At 35.5% G+C, this 20,482-nt stretch overlaps 2 protein-coding genes across 7 annotated transcripts; one reads left to right on the top strand and one right to left on the bottom strand.

The window, feature by feature from the left end:
- The first annotated feature begins 13,653 nt into the window (after positions 1 to 13,653).
- On the top strand, positions 13,654 to 16,309 carry LOC127124215 (uncharacterized). Of its 6 annotated transcripts, XR_007804206.1 has the most exons (7): positions 13,654 to 14,382; positions 14,470 to 14,538; positions 14,630 to 14,820; positions 14,921 to 15,154; positions 15,281 to 15,393; positions 15,507 to 15,575; positions 15,727 to 16,309. XR_007804206.1 is itself a non-coding variant. In XM_051054160.1 (5 exons), the coding sequence occupies exons 1-4, from the start codon at positions 14,374 to 14,376 to the stop codon at positions 15,524 to 15,526; spliced, it is 369 nt and encodes a 122-aa protein (XP_050910117.1). In that variant the 5' UTR covers positions 13,659 to 14,373; the 3' UTR covers positions 15,527 to 15,575; positions 15,727 to 16,309. The 6 variants fall into 6 exon arrangements, 4 of the variants coding, with proteins under 4 accessions (XP_050910103.1, XP_050910117.1, XP_050910126.1 ...); XR_007804151.1 differs by having other exon boundaries at positions 13,656 to 14,538; XM_051054160.1 differs by lacking the exons at positions 14,470 to 14,538; positions 14,630 to 14,820 and having other exon boundaries at positions 13,659 to 14,382; positions 15,281 to 15,386.
- Positions 16,310 to 18,409: 2,100 nt separating this feature from the next.
- LOC127124057 (thaumatin-like protein 1) lies at positions 18,410 to 19,469 on the bottom strand. Its single transcript, XM_051054134.1, has 2 exons — positions 19,299 to 19,469; positions 18,410 to 19,219 (listed from the first exon to the last, which is right to left on the bottom strand). The coding sequence occupies exons 1-2, from the start codon at positions 19,348 to 19,350 to the stop codon at positions 18,540 to 18,542; spliced, it is 732 nt and encodes a 243-aa protein (XP_050910091.1). The 5' UTR covers positions 19,351 to 19,469; the 3' UTR covers positions 18,410 to 18,539.
- Positions 19,470 to 20,482: the final 1,013 nt, after the last annotated feature.

The following is a 20,482-nucleotide window of genomic DNA, read 5'->3' as shown; positions in this document are numbered from 1 at the left end:
CACTGTGCATCGACCCTTTTTTGATGCCAATTCCCCAAACACGTGGGAGATTCTGGAATATGTTGTAGCATTCCGAACTGTAGTTTGACCCGGTCACTTTGGTGCATTTCAACTGTAGTGAATCGGATAATCGGTGTCTTCGTTGTCCAAACTGCAGCATCGTCATGGTTTACATCATGATCCAGACCCAGATATGGCCTCCAAACAAACTGGAAAAAAATACCAAATCGTTAGATGGAAAAAAAATTTGAGAAGTATTTTTAGATTAACTATAGTTTGGTAGGAGTATTACATCATCATGTCCAATGTGATCCAATAGATTTCGATAGACTACAATAGCGTGTTTCAGACACCTATTGTAGTTCATTTCCCTTACTGACCACCTAAGATAATAAAAAGAAGTGAAAAATATTATTGACTGTTAATTTAAATAATAGATATAATTAACTAAATGGTGCATGGTAAAGTGCTAGACTTACTTGGTTGCAAAGGGGAACACGAATGGACGCTCATTTTCTGGGGCGAGTGACGGCATCCTAGACCACCCCCAAGCTTGAAGCAAATAAGCACATGAAAAAAAAAGTACAGGTATCCTTTTTTGCAGTTCTACACAATGCACTATATAGATGGCCCAACACAGCTGAACCCCAACTATAAGTGTTTACCTTATTGATGTTGCGTAATAAAGGTAAATACATTATATTCACAGAATTACCTGTACTTTCTGGAAACAAAAAGTTACCAAATAAAATCATAATATAACACCGAGCTTTTATTATTTTCTCATACTCGGTTGAATCTTCGGACAGTACTATACTGGCATAATATTGTTTAAGGTATTTTAAATTTATACCTTGCCCCCTTGCTTGACTGGATGTGTCTCCCTCAGTTTCGTCGTCTAACAAAGGGGCACCCAGTAATTCATTGCATATATTGTTGTCTTGGTTAACTTTCCCATTCACTGCCTTTCCATCTATACGAAGACCCAACAGCATGTACACGTCCTCAAGTGTGACGGTACACTCACCAATCGAAAGGTGAAATGTGTGGGTCTCGGGTCTCCACCTCTCCAACAAAGCCAGAATGAACTTGTAGTCTACCGAGTACGAAACAATGTTTAGGAGATTTCCAAATCCACATCCTCTAATATATGGTTCTATTAAATGATCGTGGGGTACATATTCATGTACACGGCATCTAAACCGCTTCGGATCCTAATAACAAAAAAAAAACGAAAATACAATTAGAAGAAGAAATACATTCTCAAGAAATATGTATTAGATGTAATCCAGAAATAGAAACTAAAAAGAAAGAGATTTCAAAGGTATAACACAAAGAGTTTTTTTTACAAGTAATCCAGAAATAGTAACTAAAAGAGAGAGATAACATACAAATACCGAGATATTCTTGATTGTGCCTCTGTGTTCATCGCCCATAGTTAACAAAGACATGATTCGATTTTGCAAAGCTTAAGTTTGTTAGATGAAAGAAATGTGGTAGAAGGAAAGAGTGTGATGAAGATGGTTTGATAATGTTGATATGGGAGAGTATTTATAGATGAATAAGTGAGTAGGTTTAGAAACCATAAAGAATGTGATTGGTTGCATGCAAAGGCAAGAAGAGACAAAAGAAGAGACAAGTGAATGACAAAAGACAAAGACAAATGAATGACAAAAAAGTGAATGACAAAAGTAGCATGGAAGGAATCTAGTAGGCGCATGTGAAGAAATCACATGCAAAAGGAAGATGAGGCATTACCTTTGGCGCCTACATGTGACTTTTCACATGCAAGGAAGAGGCGCCCTTCCTCTTGGCGCCTTAGTGTAAGGCATTAGGAAAGGGCGCCATCCCTAGTGGCGCCTATGTTCAATTTTGTGAAGAGGCGCCCAACCCTTTGGCGCCTATGTTACTTTATGGTGCCAAGGGAATGGGCGCCTATGTTTACTTTATGTTTAATCTTAGGGCACATTAGGGCACAGAGAAATCAGATATTCTTTGATTCCCTGGGTATTGAGTATTCTTTTCACTCTTCCCTTTGTGTATTCTTTTCACTCTTCCCTCTGTGTATTCTTTTCACCCTTTTCTCTGCGTGCAAGTATAGTCAAGTCTGTACAGACTATTATGAATTTAGTAATGCATTAGCCAACTATTTATGTTGTGCGGTTGAACAAGATTTACAAATCACTCAGTTTCAATTCCATTCAACACAATGTCTTCCACACAACAATATATGATCAGTGCACATGTTGACTGTGAAATATTTGATCATCAGTTGTTCGGTTTTTGTTTTCGAGACACACAGGTGACTCGTTTTACAATAAATCGGCGATCAAATTTTTCACACCTAAAATAAAGAATAGAAAAGAAGTTGCAGTGCAATAATGTCGGTCAGATCATCTATAAAAATCCAGTTTGTTTTGCAGAAAACCAGGTAAAATTTTATCAGAAGAAGATTCGAGATGATGATGATGTTCAACATATGTTTGACAGTCACGAACAATCTGGTTACAATGATATATAGTTGTATATATTACCACATCAACAACAGGAGTCCCAATACATTGATCAGTCACAAGTGTTTTGTGAGACTGATGACGAACAAGCTGAGGTGAATGTTCCAGACGATGAAGAAGAGGAACCTGAGATCATCGTTGATTCGATGGTGAACGCTGAAGAGGAAGAGGAGCCAATACCGGCAGGTCATGTATATTGCCCACCCCAACACATGACAAGGTTAAATTTGGGTTCAGATGAACCTTCGGGAGATGTATGGTACAATCCTTACGTGCAAATGCAAGGATCTCTGAAACAAGGAGACACATTTCGCACAAAAGAGGAATGTGTAAAAGCCATCAAAAAATTCCACATGGAACTATCAGCAGATTTTAGAATTGACAGAACTGACGCATTGAGGTATAAAGTTTATTGTCCGAATGAGCACTGCCTTTTTAAGTTCTCAGCTTCGTACAGGAAGAGGAAGGAGTCTTGGGAGATTGGATCAATGGGTCCAGATCACACATGCATCCTGACCAACCCAATGCAGGATCATCGTAAATTAAGCTCCCAACTAATATGCGATGAAATATTGTCTGTCATTGGCGATAATCCGTCTTTAAAGGTGAGTACAATAATCTCGCATATTAGGGCAGAGTACAACTACACACCATCATATAGGAAGGCATGGATAGCTAGAACAAAAGTTGTTGAAAAAGTGTTTGGCAATTGGGAGGAATCTTACAAACAACTTCCAAAATACATGTTCGCTCTAAAACACTATGCTCCTGGTACAATTTTCAAGATGGAAACATTGCCCGCATATACATCAGATGGTACGTGTGCTGTTGGAAATAGAATATTTCACCGTCTATTTTGGGCGTATCAACCGTGTATCACAGGTTTTTCTTTCTGTAAACCAATTATACAAATTGATGGTACATGGTTGTATGGAAAATGCAAAGGAACGTTACTGATGGCAGTGGCACAAGATGGGAACAACAATATTTTTCTGATCGCCTTTGCCTTAGTTGAAGGGGAGACTGCTGAGGGATGGAGTTTTTTCCTAAGAAATCTCCGATTGCACGTAGCATCTCAACCTAACTTGTGTTTGATCTCTGATAGACACCCCTCAATCATCAGTGCATATAATAACATTGACAATGGCTGGCAAAATCCTCATTCGACGCATGTGTTTTGTATTAGACATATTGCTCAGAATTTCATGCGAGAAATCAAAGATAAGACGTTGCGTAAGAAGGTTGTCAATGCAGGTTACGCATTGACAGAACCTTCTTTCAAACACTACCGCGAGGAAATAAGATTGTCGAACGAAGATGCGGTTCGGTGGATCGATAGTATTCCGTTGGAGAAGTGGACTAGGGCATACGACGGCGGACAACGTTGGGGCCACATGACAACAAATCTTGTGGAATCAATGAACTCTGTCTTCAAAGGAATTCGTAACCTACCAATAAACGCTTTGGTGCAAGCTACATATTTCAGGCTAGGGGCGTTGTTTGAAACCAGACGCTCAAAATGGAGTTCCGTGTTGCAATCTGGACAGTTGTTCAGTGATGCTTCAATGAAATTCATCAGACATGAAGCTGCCAAAGCAAACACACACATGGTTACGGTATTTGACCAAACAAAAGGTTGGTTTAGTGTTGTCGAGTCCATGGATCACAATGAGGGCATGCCAATGGGACAGTACAGAGTTGAATTAGATAGAGGTTGGTGCGACTGCGGAAGGTTCCAAGCCTTCCGTACCCCCTGCTCCCATGTCATAGCGGCATGCTCAAAGGTTCGAAGAGATCCATCCTACTTGCTATCTGAACTTTACAAAGTCGTCAGCCTTTCAAATGTTTATAAAATTAGTTTTTCAGTAGTGGCAAAAGAGGATTATTGGCCAGAATATCAAGGGGACATCGTCTGGCACAACGAAGTTATGCGAAGGAAGAAAAAGGGTCGCCCTAACAGCACCCGAATTCGAGCCGAAATGGATACGACGAACAAAATGGTTAGACTATATAGTTCATGCCGTCAACCAGGTCACAATCGTAATAACTGTCCTAGTGTTGGAACGAGCACAACCAGATAAATTCAGATGTACCTCTGTTGCTATATATGGAAACTTAAATTTATTTCAAAGTACCTCTGTTGCAATATATGGAAAATTAAATTTACTTCATAGTAGACGGATGTGACGAAAAGACAGTTGTTCATAAAAAATAACACAAACAATTAAAACAACTAGAATACAAAAACTATGCGATTACAACCATCAAAACAATTTTGAACATGTACTGCATCATCCTACGAGCGTCTTGGTCGGTCTTAATATCCACCCACTCACGCACTTCTCCATTTTGGTTGAACGTGGACACAAGCCATTGTATTCTTCTAATCCATTCACCCTCTCCACTTTCTCCCTCTAACCAACTATACAACGTCCGATTAAGACGTTCAAACGTATCTGTGTTCCAAAGTCGAACCTGTATCGGAGCCGCAACCGCAGAAAATATGACATCAGCATTTCGTTTCTGAATGTATGTAGACATTGTTAAAACAAAGAAAATTAAAATTGATGGTTGGACTAGACTAGGAGATGAATTTGAGTGAAAATAAATGTATGCAAGGTGATGGTATTTATAGAGACGAAAGATAAATCCGACAATACACATAGGCGTCACAAAAAGTGGCACCTTTCACACACACACACACACACACACACTAAGGCGCCATGCCTATTGGCGCCTCCCTTAGGAGGGAGACTAAGGCGCCATGCCTTTTGGCGCCTCCATTAGGAGGAGGCTAAAGCGCCATCCCTATGGGCGCCTCCCTTAGGAGGGATACTAGGGCGCCACTCCCCTTGGCGCCTCCTTTAGGAGGCCCAAGCAGGCGCCAATTGCATTGGCTCCTCCTTTAGGAGCCCAATGCATTGGCGCCAATACGTCTGGCGCCTGCCCTAAAATTTTAAAAAAATTTAAGGGATGCGCCAATTCCCCCCGGTGCATCCTCTCCCAAACATGGTTATTTTGGAAATTTTTCTAAAAACTTGGTTATTTTCGTATTTAATTTGAAAAAGATGGTTATTTTTAAAAAAAATCTACAATTTTCTATTTACATCATATAAGAAAAATTAGTAAATTATAATTATAAAAAATATATATGCATTGGCATCCGTAAATACCTGCGGGTATCTCAAAATCCATGGATACCCGTCTGACGGATATCCGCACGAATATGGGGCAGATACATGTATTATATTTACTAAAGGGGACAGGTAGCAGAGGACTAATACACATACCCATTACACATACCCATTGTCATCCCTAATTTGAATAGCTTTTGTTAAGAATGTGTGGTTTGACCTAACTCAACCCTACAAAATCGGTTGGTAGAATGAGGACTGCCCCCACTTATAAACACATGTTCAGGTCATATATTGTCTGATATGGGACTCTTAACACACCCCCTCACACCCAGGACTGGACATCTGAAGCATGGAAATAAATGGTGGGTGGCTCACCGGATCTTAAACCAGACTCTGATATCATGTTAAGAATGTGTGGTTTGGCCTAACTCAACCCTACAAAACTGGTTGGTAGAATGAGGACTGCTCCCACTTATAAACAGATGTTCAGGCCATATATTGTCCGATGTGGGACTCTTAACAGCTTTGCTGAACTTCAAGGATGTAAATGACAATCGGTAATGACATAAGTTAATTGATATTCACAAAAGTGAATCTAACAAATCACATACATATTCATTCTTGATCCACACAAAGTCTAAATCACAAGAAAATATGTTGTCATAAACATCGTGAATGTAGATTAAAGTAATCAAACTCTAGTTACGAGAAGTTACATGATAAATGACAACGAAATCTCGAACGTGAAGGTGGTGATCTGGACTCTCTCCTTTTTTGGCAACTAGTCATTCCAGAGGGCGGGAGGCGAAGCCCTTCAACGTCACTCTCAAACCAAATTTTCAATTAGGGACATGGAAAAGGAACAAACCCTTGGTTGTATGCACCCGTTAAAGAGATCCGGTAAAACATCAAGAAATGACCTTGCAATGAATGCCTAAGATCAGAATCACCAACCACTAATAAAGGACAACAAGAATAAGTAGGATAAATGTCGCTCTATAAATAACAAAGAGTCATCACCCATTTTCAAAGTAATAGTGGGATAAAAAAAAACAAATAAAATTCATACAAAAAAGAAGAGGAAACAAAAAAGAACGTGTCATTCATTAATGATATTTTTACAAGCATGGGAATGGCCAGAGAAGACCACCAGGCACACGCAAAAAAAAAGCCTACGAGGCAAGTTTCACACAATGATAACCATTTTACCATCCATTATTTATTATTCAGGATGAATCTTCTCCCTCGATATTTTTACCACAGAGTGGAACAATTCTACATGCTTCCAGGCACTCTCAAAGGCCACCTGCATAATGGAGTAGTTGAACTCAACAGATTTCACATATTCTTTGGCCAAATGAACTTTTTCATATTACACCTCCTCTTGTGCTACTCTCAAACTATTATGAGCTTCACTCAGAGTCTTCTCGAACTTCCCTATTATAACACCCTATTTCTCCACCGCATAATTATAAGTAAATCAAAGATTTGTCACAAAACTCACACATAGGATGTTACACTTATCGAAACACACACATATTGATCATGTAACACTTAATTTAAATAAACATGCAACACCTGTCATTGCATGCTCACCTTCACTTAGGTTATCATCGTAGGGGAAATACTCAATTAAAATACACCAATTTAAATCCCATAATAAATCTCATATCATAATTAAAAAGCACCAACTCGTAAGTCTTCTCTAAATGCTTATCACACTAAAACATAAAATACGAAAGTATACATTGTATCTTAGAAATCTCAACCTAAAGCAAAACAAACATTCCTCAGTGTTACATATCAGAGCATAATCAAAAATAAAATAAGAAAATTAAAAGAAATAGTTATAGGAACGAGCTTCCACTCACAGTAACGGCTCTATTCTTGAGTATTTGCACGATGCCCATGTAAATACAACATTTAAATAGAAGGGGTGAGAAATCATATTCAATAATAAAAGGAATATAGTACAAGGTAGGATATCAACATTTAGCATAATCTACAAAATCTCAAATCACTGTATATCAATTACATTCTCACAGCAACTCATCAATCACAACTCATTCATAGCATATCTCATCACAATCTCACACCCAATCACAACTCAACAATTATAAATATAACTCATTTATGTAATACAACTCGACTATGAAACTCTATGCATATGCATGTAGTACCATATCATCAAAAAGTTCCTTAGAGAACCAGGTTCACCCTACTCGAACCCCGAATCCACCTTGCTCATATTCAGAACAAGTCACTAATCCACCCTGCTCGAATTATAACTTGCCTTTTCATCAACGATAATGACATCATGAATGCATGCCAAAACATGTCAATGAAACAACAACGTAATGTTTAAAGTCTCTTTTCGACAATAAAAGCATGCATTGACCCAACAATAATAGTCCTCCTTACTCGAACTACTATTCACCAATCACATCAAACATCAATATTATCCTCAATATTGTAATCATCATCAACATCATACACAATAACATCATAATCATCATCGACATCATAACAACACCATCAACTATCATGCTCACACAACATTACATACTTATCACAACTTACAACTTCATCAATATTCAACATTTACATTGTTAACCAATTATAATTAATATTCTCAAATATCATAACATCATTACAAGATAACATCAACAATTATACACAATTATAATCAATTATTCATGTTATCACGACACATAATCATGCTCAACCAATCAGTATCGACAACATATAAGCATCTCCATCATAACACAACAACCTCATTTAATAACATCATCAATATCACTATGAAAATCATAAAATTGGTTAAGAAAAATCATTCTTTTCACATGGCTTTCAATAATCATATAAAAGATAGCTCAAATAATGGCATTAATCAATAGTTATATGCGTTAGCTCTCTAACTCTTCGAGCATACTCAAAGAATTCACAAAGAATAATTGATTAACAAAGAATTCACAAATAACTTAACTAAAGTAATTTAATAAAAATTAGGGTGTTACACCTACCATCTTACAAGAAGAGTCCATGACCTCTTTTACATTGACCATAGCAGTTCCTATATCAAACAATGTCCACCAAACATCGGTTAAGATAATATCTTTCTCTTTTATCCCAAAAGTTAACTACTTCACAATCTTATCTAACAAAGAAGGATGCATGTACATTCACACCTAATTGTCCATTTCTCTCATAATTTTCCCTGACTAAGTGAGCTCATGATTGAGGCCATCCATTTTAACAACAAACACATCAAGACAATCTTTGAGGATTTCTTTCTCATTTTAAATACTCCCGAAGGCCAAAGCCCCACCCTTCCCTACGGCTCCAAAAGGCAACAAAGCAATAACCTTACACATCAAGTATGAATTTCCCTACTACAAATAACTCAATTTCACCTCGGACGCGAAGGGGATATAACTTCGGTTACACATGCGAGGTAACGAAGGGCGACATGAAAACCTGCCACTTTACCCCTCGGTTTTGAATAACCAAGGGGATAAGTGGAATCAGTCATGTGTTTGATCCCCAATAACTGCATGTTTTGAATTTTCAAAATTGCGCTACTTTTTACCTCAGTTTTTAACAATAATAGAGGGGTAAAGTCTAGTTTAAATTTTTTTATTTTTAACCTATTTTTTTCGTTTTAATATGCAAAGCATCAAATTTGTTGACAAATTTTAAATCTTCATCATCATCTCATCATCAACAACATCAACAACAACAACAAAAACAAAATCAATAGAATCCTTAAACATTAAATCTCAACAATAAAAACAACAATCTACAACAACAACAATAACAATAACAACAACAACAATAACAAAATCCATGGAATCTCTAAACATTAAGTCTCAACAACAACAACAAATAAACAAAATCAATAGAATCGTTAATTATTAAATTTCAACAACAATATTAAACATTTTACTTGATACAACTACAACTAACATTAATAAGTTACATTCATGTTTTCCTAACTAACATTAAACATTTTTAACCAGAATTACTAGAGAAAAGATTACGTTAAGAAACTAACTATGAAGTATTTTCCTGCTCTTGCATTCATTATCATTGTTTTTAATATGTTAAGTTTAAATTTCATCACTTTGCATCCAAGATGAATATTTGTGGTATTCACGTTTTGATTTACTAATGATAGTTTCACGCGGATTACTAATGTTTCATGCAGATTGATGATTTGACAATTTCTTGACCATCGTTACTTTATAAATGAACGATAAAGATTCGACTACTTAATTTTTTATCAAATTAGTCATAAAAAAAAAATAGAAAATAAAAAACACTATTTTACCCCTCAGTTTTTAGCAAAACCGAGGTAATATGTCATAAAGAATTATTTAAAAAATTAAAAGATGATGAAATATAGTTGTTGGAATTTGAAGACGTGTCCTCTAAATACTTTACCCATCGGTTTTCAGCAAAACTGAGGTAATAAGTCATAGAAAAATTTAAAAATAAAAATAAAAATTGGTAAAATGTAGTTGTTGGGATTCGAAGACGTATCCTCTAAATACTTTATCCCTTGATTTTCAGCAAAATCGAGGTAATATATCATTAAAAAAAATTTAAAAAAATATGCTAAAATGTAGTTGTTGGGATTCAAATGCGTGTCCTCTAAATACTTTACCCCTCAGTTTCCAGCTAAACCAAGAGATTATATGGTATTTTAAACAAATAAATTAAAATGTGAGGTGAAAGTTTTATCATAAAATGTATTATTTGTAGTAGTGTTTCTGTCATTTTCTCTTGATGAACCGTCTCCACCTTTTCCGCAAAGTATGCATAATTTTCTATAGAGACGTAAGACCGAAGTTCCTTAGCCGTCATAAAACCGGGATGGGAAAGTAAAGAAAACGACAAGATTATTGGTAGAGAATGTATGCTTTATTCATGATCCAACCTTTGCGTGCCTGACACCCAGTCTAAAGGTCTCTTAATGATGGGCTCACCGAAAGAAGGACCAATATTCATCCCCTCCTTTGGGAACCTTCTCTAACATCCATATACAAATGTCTAGAAATACTCTCACCATCAAGGCAACGAGAGGACTCTTATGTTTATTCTTTATCGGAGTTGGGTCAGAGAGGAGTTCTCTGTCTGGGTTGCTCCGATTAAACAACTGTTAAAAAGGTCAGGTCTGTAAGACCTCTCACAATATGAGCCTCCCTTGGATGCTTCATAACAATAACAGAGGATGGAAATAAAGTATTCATAATTTTTCTTCTCATCTATAACGTCATATTTAGGCCGCTCATCTTATCTACAAGACGATATAAAGAAAGGTAAAAGTTAGTAAGTGCCCTTGATACATAATAACCAAATATACAAAAAGATATTTCAACCATTACCAAATATGGTATGCCTCTCATCTTTGGTGGATTCTCCCACTAACAGACGGGTCTCAATGTACTATTTATTCCTATTCTTAAAGGTAGTGCTAGAAGATACGACATTGTCAACAAAGTCGTGGTCTTCCTAGCAAGCAGTGAGATTATTCTTCAAATACTTCTCTTCTTGGGACAAATAATTCGGTGTACATGCGTACATTCTCAGTCCTGTCAAGAAGTGGTTTTGGCGCCAAAATTTAGGGAACTTGTTAGTAGACCTTGAAGGGACACCATCCTAAATCTCAAATATAGTCTCGTGAGCAGTACTAGTTAGAGTGTGTGTGACCATGTAATACTTGACCTTGAAATTATTCAAGTTTTCTACATATAATTAGAATATATTTTTCAATGATTACCAGAAAGAAAACCCTGACCCCAATCTGAGTTGGTAGAAGTTCGTTGGATGTTTAAAATATGGAATAAAAGTGTCAGAGTTAAAGCGTATTTCTTATATTTGCACCAATATTAAAAAAAATTAAGATGAGCTAACTTAAAGGGTGCATATGTGAATGGAGATCCCCATATTATTAAAATCCCTCACCTTGAAATCATTGATGAAAATCCAAATCACCATCCGAGAGAAGAGACACTTGTGAAGAGGGAGAGCATACCATGCATTTCAACTGCACAACCTCTTATCACTTTCAAGATGCAACACCCTCTAATAAAATGAAGGCCTCACCTCACTAAAGGCTTTATCTAAAGCACCACATCAACAAAGGAGAAAGTTGCATCCAATGTTTCTTGATCCACCCAAAGAAGTTCATCTTTGACCTCAGAAGGTCACTATTTTATTGATTCTCTCAAGCCATATCTGTCGTACCTCAGAAAAAATGAGAGACACGACCTAGCGAAACGCAATCGCACGCTCGCAATGATGAACTGAACAGAGTCGCCACCGAACTTTATTTATTCCTGAAAAGAAAAGGGGAAATATCGATAAAACCCAAGAAAGAACAACAAGGATTATGGTCGTCGCAACCAAATCAGGGTTCAGGAGTCGATTACGCAAGGGGAGGGTATTAGCACCCCTCACGTCCGTTGTACTCAACGGAAACCGTTAGGTTAGTTGTGCGCATTAGTGTTAGTTCGAAATGTTAGGCTTCTCGAGTTATTAGGTGGAAAAGAAAGAATAGAGGAGAGAAGAATATTTTTGGATTTTCGACGAAGGACTAAACCTAAGTTTTTTATTAGTGGGCCTGACAAGATTTATAAATCCTGCTCCTACGTATCTCAATAGAGAACTCAAGGCTTACGTAGTTCTGGGTAGAAAAATGTTTCTTTGTTGGTCGATTTTAGCGAAAACTACTTTGTGTCAATCGATGAAAACATTGTGGGACTACCCAAAACAGGTGGAGAAACATTGCCTTACATTGTTTTGAAACAAAGTACCTATTGTTTGAGAAAGGGTTTAAGGATCAATCGCACGGCGGCGAGAAAAAAAGTATGATTGGTTTGGATATGTTTTGAGTAATGGCGAGAACTTGGATGGGCGATATATCCATCTCGAGTCTTAGTCTCAGGAGTGCATGGTATCCACCATGTTCCATTTCCATATTATTTGCAAAAGTGTTTAGTAAGAATTAAATGTTTTTGAATTTGATTGAGAAAGGGTTTGAAGAAACTGCATTGATAATTTTGGATGATGGCGAGAGCTAAGATAGGCAAGATATCCATCTCGGATCCTAGTCTCAGGAGTGCGTAGTATCCACCACGTTCCATTTCCATTTTTATTGAAAAGTATTTGATAGGCATTAAGTATTTTTGAGTTTTTATTGTGAAAATGACTTGACGTTGGATCAAGCATTTGATGAGAGATTGAGAGAGATTCGAATAAAGGTTCAAAAGAAATGGAATGGATAGAAATGGATTGATTTGTTTATTGAGAAAATACTCGAAGTTGGATCGAGTTGTTATTTTGAACTTTTGGAAATGGTTGATTTTACTCTTGTGTTAGTAGCTAGCTAAACAGTCAAGCAAATAAAGAAATAAAACGGTAAAATTATTACACATCACGGGAATGGGGGTACATTTTTGTCGAATGGGGATTCAAAGTAATGACATAATTAAATCGGAACAAAACAAATTAACGAGTAATGCATGAGTGTAAGTGCAAGAGAACTGTCTCATTGTAAGAAAGCCCAAGAGTAAGTTGTGTGAGGTTGACGATGATGCTTAAAGGCAATCGACTTACGAGAGTGTGGAGATGGGGAAATTACAACTAAGTATTGTGCTCAAAACTGGTTTATGCATCATGTCAACATTGAATGATCATGTGCGACCAATAGAAACGCGACGAAATTCTATTGTTATCTCGATAAAATAATCATGGATAAACAACATAAGAACGATTGAATCCATTAATTAAAATCGATGTTTTGTCAATTAAAATAAATAAAAGGGGTAAATATTTTTAAAAAAAAGATTATAAGAGAAATTAGATTAAAACATAAACATGAGAGAATTAAAAAGAATAACGTAAAAAGAAATTAAAATGCTGCAAAACCAAATGTGCCACACACGGGTATCAAACCCACTACTAAGGGGGAGATGAACTATCTCCATCTCCACCAGGCTACAAGCTGCTCACTAACAAACTAAAACCCATAAAAACTTAAATACTAACCGAAACCTTCTAAAGAAAAAAAAACAAACCAAATAAAACCAAACCATGGGCTGCTGGACTAGGTTTAGGATAAAACCCAACCCTAAGCTCCTGAACCACATGGGCATGGGTCGGTGAAGACCCATTCCCCTCAAGCTAGCCCAAACACAGAGGTAATCGAGGGAGGCGAAAAGACAAACCCTAGCCGCCTGGCTGTTGGGTAGAGGAACAGAAAACATTTAATGCTAGCACTAGTTGGCAGCATTAACCAAAGGCTGTTGTAATGAAAAGCCAAAAACTTTATTGACACGATAACCAAACCTTTAACAAATGGGCTTTTAATTGTATTAAAAAATAATAGTTATATGGAACATTATTTGGAGAAGAACAAACAGTGAACAACAAATAAACATTTGTCTCTTTCCTTCAACAAACCCAAACTATTCTCAGAGACGAGGAAAATCCAATCTTTCCATCTTGAGGAAAATCAACCGTAAACAAAAATAACACGACCAACGGAGATGACGGAAACGAAAACTCAACCGAAGAGCATAAACAGAAAATCCAAAATGGAACCGACGTCGTCGCCTCTTCTATGGTCAAAGAGAGGGGCCATTATCGATCGAGGTTAAATCGAGAACCCACAGCGTGATGCAAGGAGGTACTTACCTGTCACGACAAGATCAACGGTGATGGGAAAGGTAATGATTAGATCCTGCTTTCAAATTCCCCCTCATTGGTCGATTCGCCTTCTTCACGTACTCACTCGCGTGCTCGGCTTTTGGTAGAGACTTCGTTCCAAAAGGCGTCAAGATGAAGCTCTAACACCGTCTCTTCAAAGGAATCGCATTTTTTAGGTTTTTCCTCTTAGAAATTTTTCTCCCTTTGTTCACCTTTTTCGTTAGGGTTTTCTTTTCTAACTCCAAACCTATTCTTTTTTTCCTTAAGTAATCGCGGTTCTGATTGTGAAAGGCCTCCAAAAATTCTCTCTGTGGTCCCTCTCTTTGCGTTCTTTTTACCGTTGGGGTGGCACGACCTTTGGGAGTGTTGGTGAGTGTTCGTACGGACGCTCTGAGACCTCTCGTCTGTATCCAACTTCGTGGTCCCTTTTCAATTCTCATCCTAATCTTTTACCGTTGGTAATAAGCATTTTACCTTTGTAAACTCATTTAGACGAAATAGGATATGCGTTTTTTTTTTGGAATTATACTGATTTTTTGTGTTGTTGTTAATTTGCAGGACATATGTCACGCCGGGTCGAATTTCAGAGGAGGTTTGCAAACGCTAACGTCAACTGTGCAAAGATGCACAAAAGTAGTTCCACACAGAGGAGTCACCTTGCCAGGAAACCGACTTTTCACTCAATGTCTAATTAAATTGCTAAGTGCATCATCACTGCTTAGTTATCCAAGAAGAAGAAAAAACAGATGTTATGGTGAAAACGGAAACAGAAGTAGAAGAGAGAAAGAGAATGTGAGTGTGTTTGTGCAATGCATTGAACTTGTTTGCATTGTGATGTTTTGTGTTGATATTGCATTGTTCAGGGCTTTTGGATGAAAGTTATGTTTGAGTTATTGCAATCTTTATTTGGGACTGCAGGTAGAAGGTGGCGATGGACTGTTGTCATGGCCTGCTATGAACTGCTGCAACTTGATGAAGGTCTTGGAATGCAGCCTGTGGAATTGTTTGCTACAACTTGTTGTTGGTGCCATGTTCGTCTGATATTGTTGCATTGTTTTATTGTTGTTTTAGTTTAATTTTGGCATGGCAGTTTATCATATCCAATCTGGTGGTGTGTCACTAACATCCTCCAATCCTCTTGCAGGCGTAGCTTTTTGCTTATAAGCCCATCCGTTGCCAGTGGATCAATGCGGAGGACCAAAATGGTAGCAAGGTACGGTATCTGTATAACTCCTCTGTTGCTTATAGAAGAATGCACCACCGATACTGATTCCTTTTGCAGCAAATGCGCTTATGCAACAAACTCGTTAGGTGAGCCAATCTCTTTCTCATGTTTCTTTTTCAACTTATCAATTTGTTTGTAGGCCTTGGCAGCTTCCTCCTCTGCACCCATAACCCCTTTCTATGCATTAATCGCAAATTCTTCGGCTTCTTTAAGCCTGAAAGGCAGTTCACCTATAGCTTGCACTGCTTCTGCAGTATCCTTCAATTGAGCCTGGAGCCCTCTATTTTCATCTCTCAACATTTGCCTCTCCTCTATCCGCCAGCATAAGTGTTGTAGAGAAATCTGCTTTGCTAAAGATAATCCCAACAATATATTTTGAGAAAGAAGCAAAGTCCATATTGAATCCAACATCGGCACACATAGAAGCATCCTTGCATTCTGAATGCAGCTGGAAACTCTAGTTGTGGGGTTGGGTTCAGGGCAGAACTGGGATCAATCGCTGCATGAGGATGAAGATACTGTACATCCAACTTTCCAGACTTGTGATCTAGTATATTGAAACTCAAAGCTATTTTTTGGTTTTTATGGAAAATATTGCTCAAAATCGCTCGTAGACACATTAGAGAATGTATTCAACTTTCACATCCATTGTAACATTTTCAAACTTGTATATGTGATGTGCATGATAACGAAAAATGGTATTCTGTAGCGAGACAAAATTATTTCTTTGTGCTCTAGAACTTTCATCCCTGTTTGGTAATTAGAACAAAATGTTTATAGCCACAAGCTATACTATGAACATCTAGAACCACTTTTGATTCCAATGCCTTGGGATAGAATGCATCCAAATTGCCGAAATGCTTCCTCCCATATACCCCTAGAGGCATAACAACTTATTATAGTGTTCCAAGAAACATCATCTTTGACAGACATATTATCAAACAAGTGACGAGCAACGTCAAGCTTCCCAAACCTACCGTACGTAAATACCAACGCATTATGCAACCAACAAACTCCACTTAATGGAACCATCTCGAATAGACTTATGAACCTCCACCCCGGTATCACAATCTAATAACTCCCCACAAGCCTTGAGAACAGATGGATAGGTAAAATCATTTGGTTGAACATTCTTACTCAAACATTTTCTTATAAACAGAAATGGCCTCCTCAAAGAAAATATTTCTAACATACAAAGAGATAACCATATTCCAATGCAAAGGATCCAAACTATTTGAACTCTCAGTAACAATATTGGCATCAACAAGTAAATTAAAACTTGCATAGAAATTAATAAGCTTAGAAACCAAGATAGGATTTTCATCAGTACCCATTGAGATAATATGAGCATGAACCTGTTTACCCTGTGTCAGAGACTTGAGATTGGTGCAAGCCAAATAGAAGATGTTTAATGGGTTGAAATGGGACACAAGAAAGAAAAGTCATGAGGTTCCACCTGATTCCACGAAGAGAGGTTCCCAGGCTTGCTTAACTATATTAACTATCTTGTATCAAAACAAAAGGAAAAAAAACCCACAAAGAAAATGGAATGACCATGGTTGCAAGTCTAACAAATAAGGTTTGGGTGGTTAACATCATGACCAGATGAAATGGTCATGATAAAAAGGAATGCAATTGAGTGATCGATTGGGAAAATTTTTAGGACCAAAATCAGGACCGTATCTTACTTTCTCCCATATATGTTTGATATTTCTATCAATTACACAATAATAAAATTTTTGTCATAAATTATAAATTTAAAATTATTAATTATATTTTAAGGGTATGAAATAAAATTAGGTAATAAATTATTAATTATATTCTAAATTATAAATTATAATTTCAATTTTTTTTTTAATTTTCTTACGTATATGACTTTCTCTAGTGTATGTTTGATATTGTGATCAATTACACAATAATTATAAATATTATTGTAATCATGAGTGTATAATATAAAGGGTATAAATCATGCTAAAATATTATCATAAATTAAAATATTAATATTTTTTGGTACAAATTTAAATATTAATTATTATTTATATTTTAATAGTGTTTTTAATTGCAGTTAATATATTAAATATTATAAAAAAGAACACCATAAATAAATAAAATGTATAGATACAAGTATTGTTTAATATTTTCTCAATTTTTGTAAAAATATAGAAACAAACTCTTTAAATTCTGTTTCAAAAATAGAGAAACAAACTCTTAGTTTAAAAATCGTATTTCTTCTTCAAACATTTATAAAACCAGTTTAAAAGCAGGTACAAAAATAATGAATATATTATCATAAATTTGAATTTGAATATATTTTTCTGGATTTGGAAATGTTTGGTATTTTCATCAATTATAAAGATTATTGTAATCATGGTGTTTAATATAAACTGAAAAAAGTAATACTAAAATCTTATCATAAATTATAATTTTAAAATTATTAGTTATATTTTAAGGATAACAAATAAAATCTTGTCATAAATTATTAATTATATTCTAAATTAAAAGTTATAAATTTCAAAATTAAATATTCTTTTATATATTTTCTTCCCTATCTATTCGTTTGGTATTCTGATCAATTATCCAATAATTATAAACCATCCTAATTTAAATAAGTTAATTCCTATGTCGACCTGCATCCATAAACAATTGTTTTGTAGGTTTGCATAAGTTAATTCCTATGTCGACCTGCATCCATAAAAAATCCTAATTTAAATAAACACATTTGAATTTAACTAAACAAATAAAATTTTATCTACCTTAATCTATTTTAAAGCATCATTAACAGATATATCATTAACAAATATATCTTTAACAACATATCCTCATTATTTGATAGTAAATATTTATTTGTAATTTAAATATCATATCAATATCATACATCATAATACATTAATATATGAAGAAACATATCAAATCTTTCCTATCTAGATAGTTTTTTCTATGTCACATATTTGTTCAAGGACAAAATGTGATGGAATAGTTTGGCCCACCAGAGCAAGTAAATGTACTAGTTTTATCATCATAAGCATAGCTATAAGCTTGAGGACATTGATCCTTAAAAATCTTTGAATAAGCATTTGGTGGACACTTATCAGGTGTAGCATAAGATCCACTACAGCAATACTCGGGTTTTTTCAAAGCCAGGCAAGCACTCTTGCAAGCAATCACACTTCCATCTGAACCCTTAACCGAAAAATCCGGAGGACAAACACGGTTCACATTATTAGGGCAACTACTTGCTTTGCAATCCCCCGAACCACCTTGCGGGGTTACCGAAACCGGCAGGTTGAAGCCATCAACAAGGCTAACATCATAGAAATCTTGTCCATTGTTTGCTGCAAGAGTGAACTCAACCAGTGAAACTGGAGGAGTTCCACCTGCATTATTGCATGGTACTTGACCAGATGCACAGTCACCGGTAGCGCAGACGAATTTGCCGGCTGCGTCGGTTGAACATTGAGATCTTGCCCAGAATCTTCCTGACCATGGTGATGAGATGGTGAGAGTGGTTGAAGCTTTGGAGGATAGCTCAAAACCAGTTGAAATTGATTGTGAGCTTCCACCTCCGGTGAGTGTAGCTGGCCATATGGTGAATGGACAATTGTTTGTGACTGTGAATGTTGCTGAATTAGCACCTGCATCGATCCATGAAAATGTGTTAATTATAGGCATTCTATGGATTTATAGGCAACATGAAACTTAGAGCTTAATTACCTGAAAGGAAAAGGGTTGATAAGACCAGCATAAAGAGTATACCAACTTCCATTTGTGAATTACTTTGATTTGCTACTTGGTTGATATTGTGCAATGATAGAAGTTTAATTCAATATGTATGTATTTATAGCATAATTGGATATATCGTGGTCAATGAATATTTATTGTTTTTCTTTATGGTAAAAGATATGTATAATAATGGTGCTTTAAAATTTTAAGCATGCCAATATTTATATTATTTTTTTGACTTTATTTTATATATATAAACTTATTTTTTGACTTTATTTGATATATATATAAACTTATTTTGATTTATGTATTATATGTTATTTAAAAAAAAAATCTTTTAGCGCTTTAGATTTGATTTTTTTTTATAAATAAAATCACAATTTAAAAAAAGTCATAGTTATTTATGCTTCAATACTTTTGCAAAGTTTTGATATCGAAAATATATACTTGATATATTATAATCATATTTTTTATTATATTTTTATTTGATTTCTTATTTTTATTTTGTATTTATGTGTACGTGAATCTTATTAAAATAAGGTTTTGATTTAAATTTAAATATTGTATTGTGAAACTTTAAATTTGATCTAAATACTTACTGTTAGCGCCTAGTCATCAAACAAAGATTTTTAGATGTGATAAGTTTTGATTAAGATTTTGATTGTTTTCAAGTCAAATATTTATTACAAAAATAATCCTTATTTGTTAGAGACATTTGTCAAAGATTAAAATCTTAATATTAAAAAAGGTAATTTGCCAGAACTTTGCCCACAAAAAAGGGAGAAAATTTTGATTTGCAAAGGATTGTTCCTCTAAAATATCAATAATATCAAATACTATATTTGGTTTATTGGTAGTTGGTATTATTAATATTTATTTTTTAAATATATTACAGCAAATAGTAAATATTTTTAAGGAGATATTACCTATAATCAATTAAGAGGTCGTTACTTTATTTTAATTTTTAATTAAAAATTATTTTATTAAGCACCTTTATTTTATTTTAACTTTTTATTAAAAAACATATCACTTATTCTTTCCGTTGGGATAGCAATATAGAGAAAACAAACTTTCAAGGATCGGCTTTAATTTTCAACACCAACAATTTCGTATTTTATTTAAATAAAAGTGGCACCCTCATTTTTGTTAAATTAAAATAAATTATATTTTCCCTT

This window comes from Lathyrus oleraceus, chromosome 1, assembly GCF_024323335.1.
Source record: "Lathyrus oleraceus cultivar Zhongwan6 chromosome 1, CAAS_Psat_ZW6_1.0, whole genome shotgun sequence".
Classification (NCBI taxonomy): domain Eukaryota; kingdom Viridiplantae; phylum Streptophyta; class Magnoliopsida; order Fabales; family Fabaceae; genus Lathyrus; species Lathyrus oleraceus.
The sequence above is the reverse complement of the archived record's forward strand: the minus strand, read 5'-3'. Positions and strand labels throughout refer to the sequence as shown.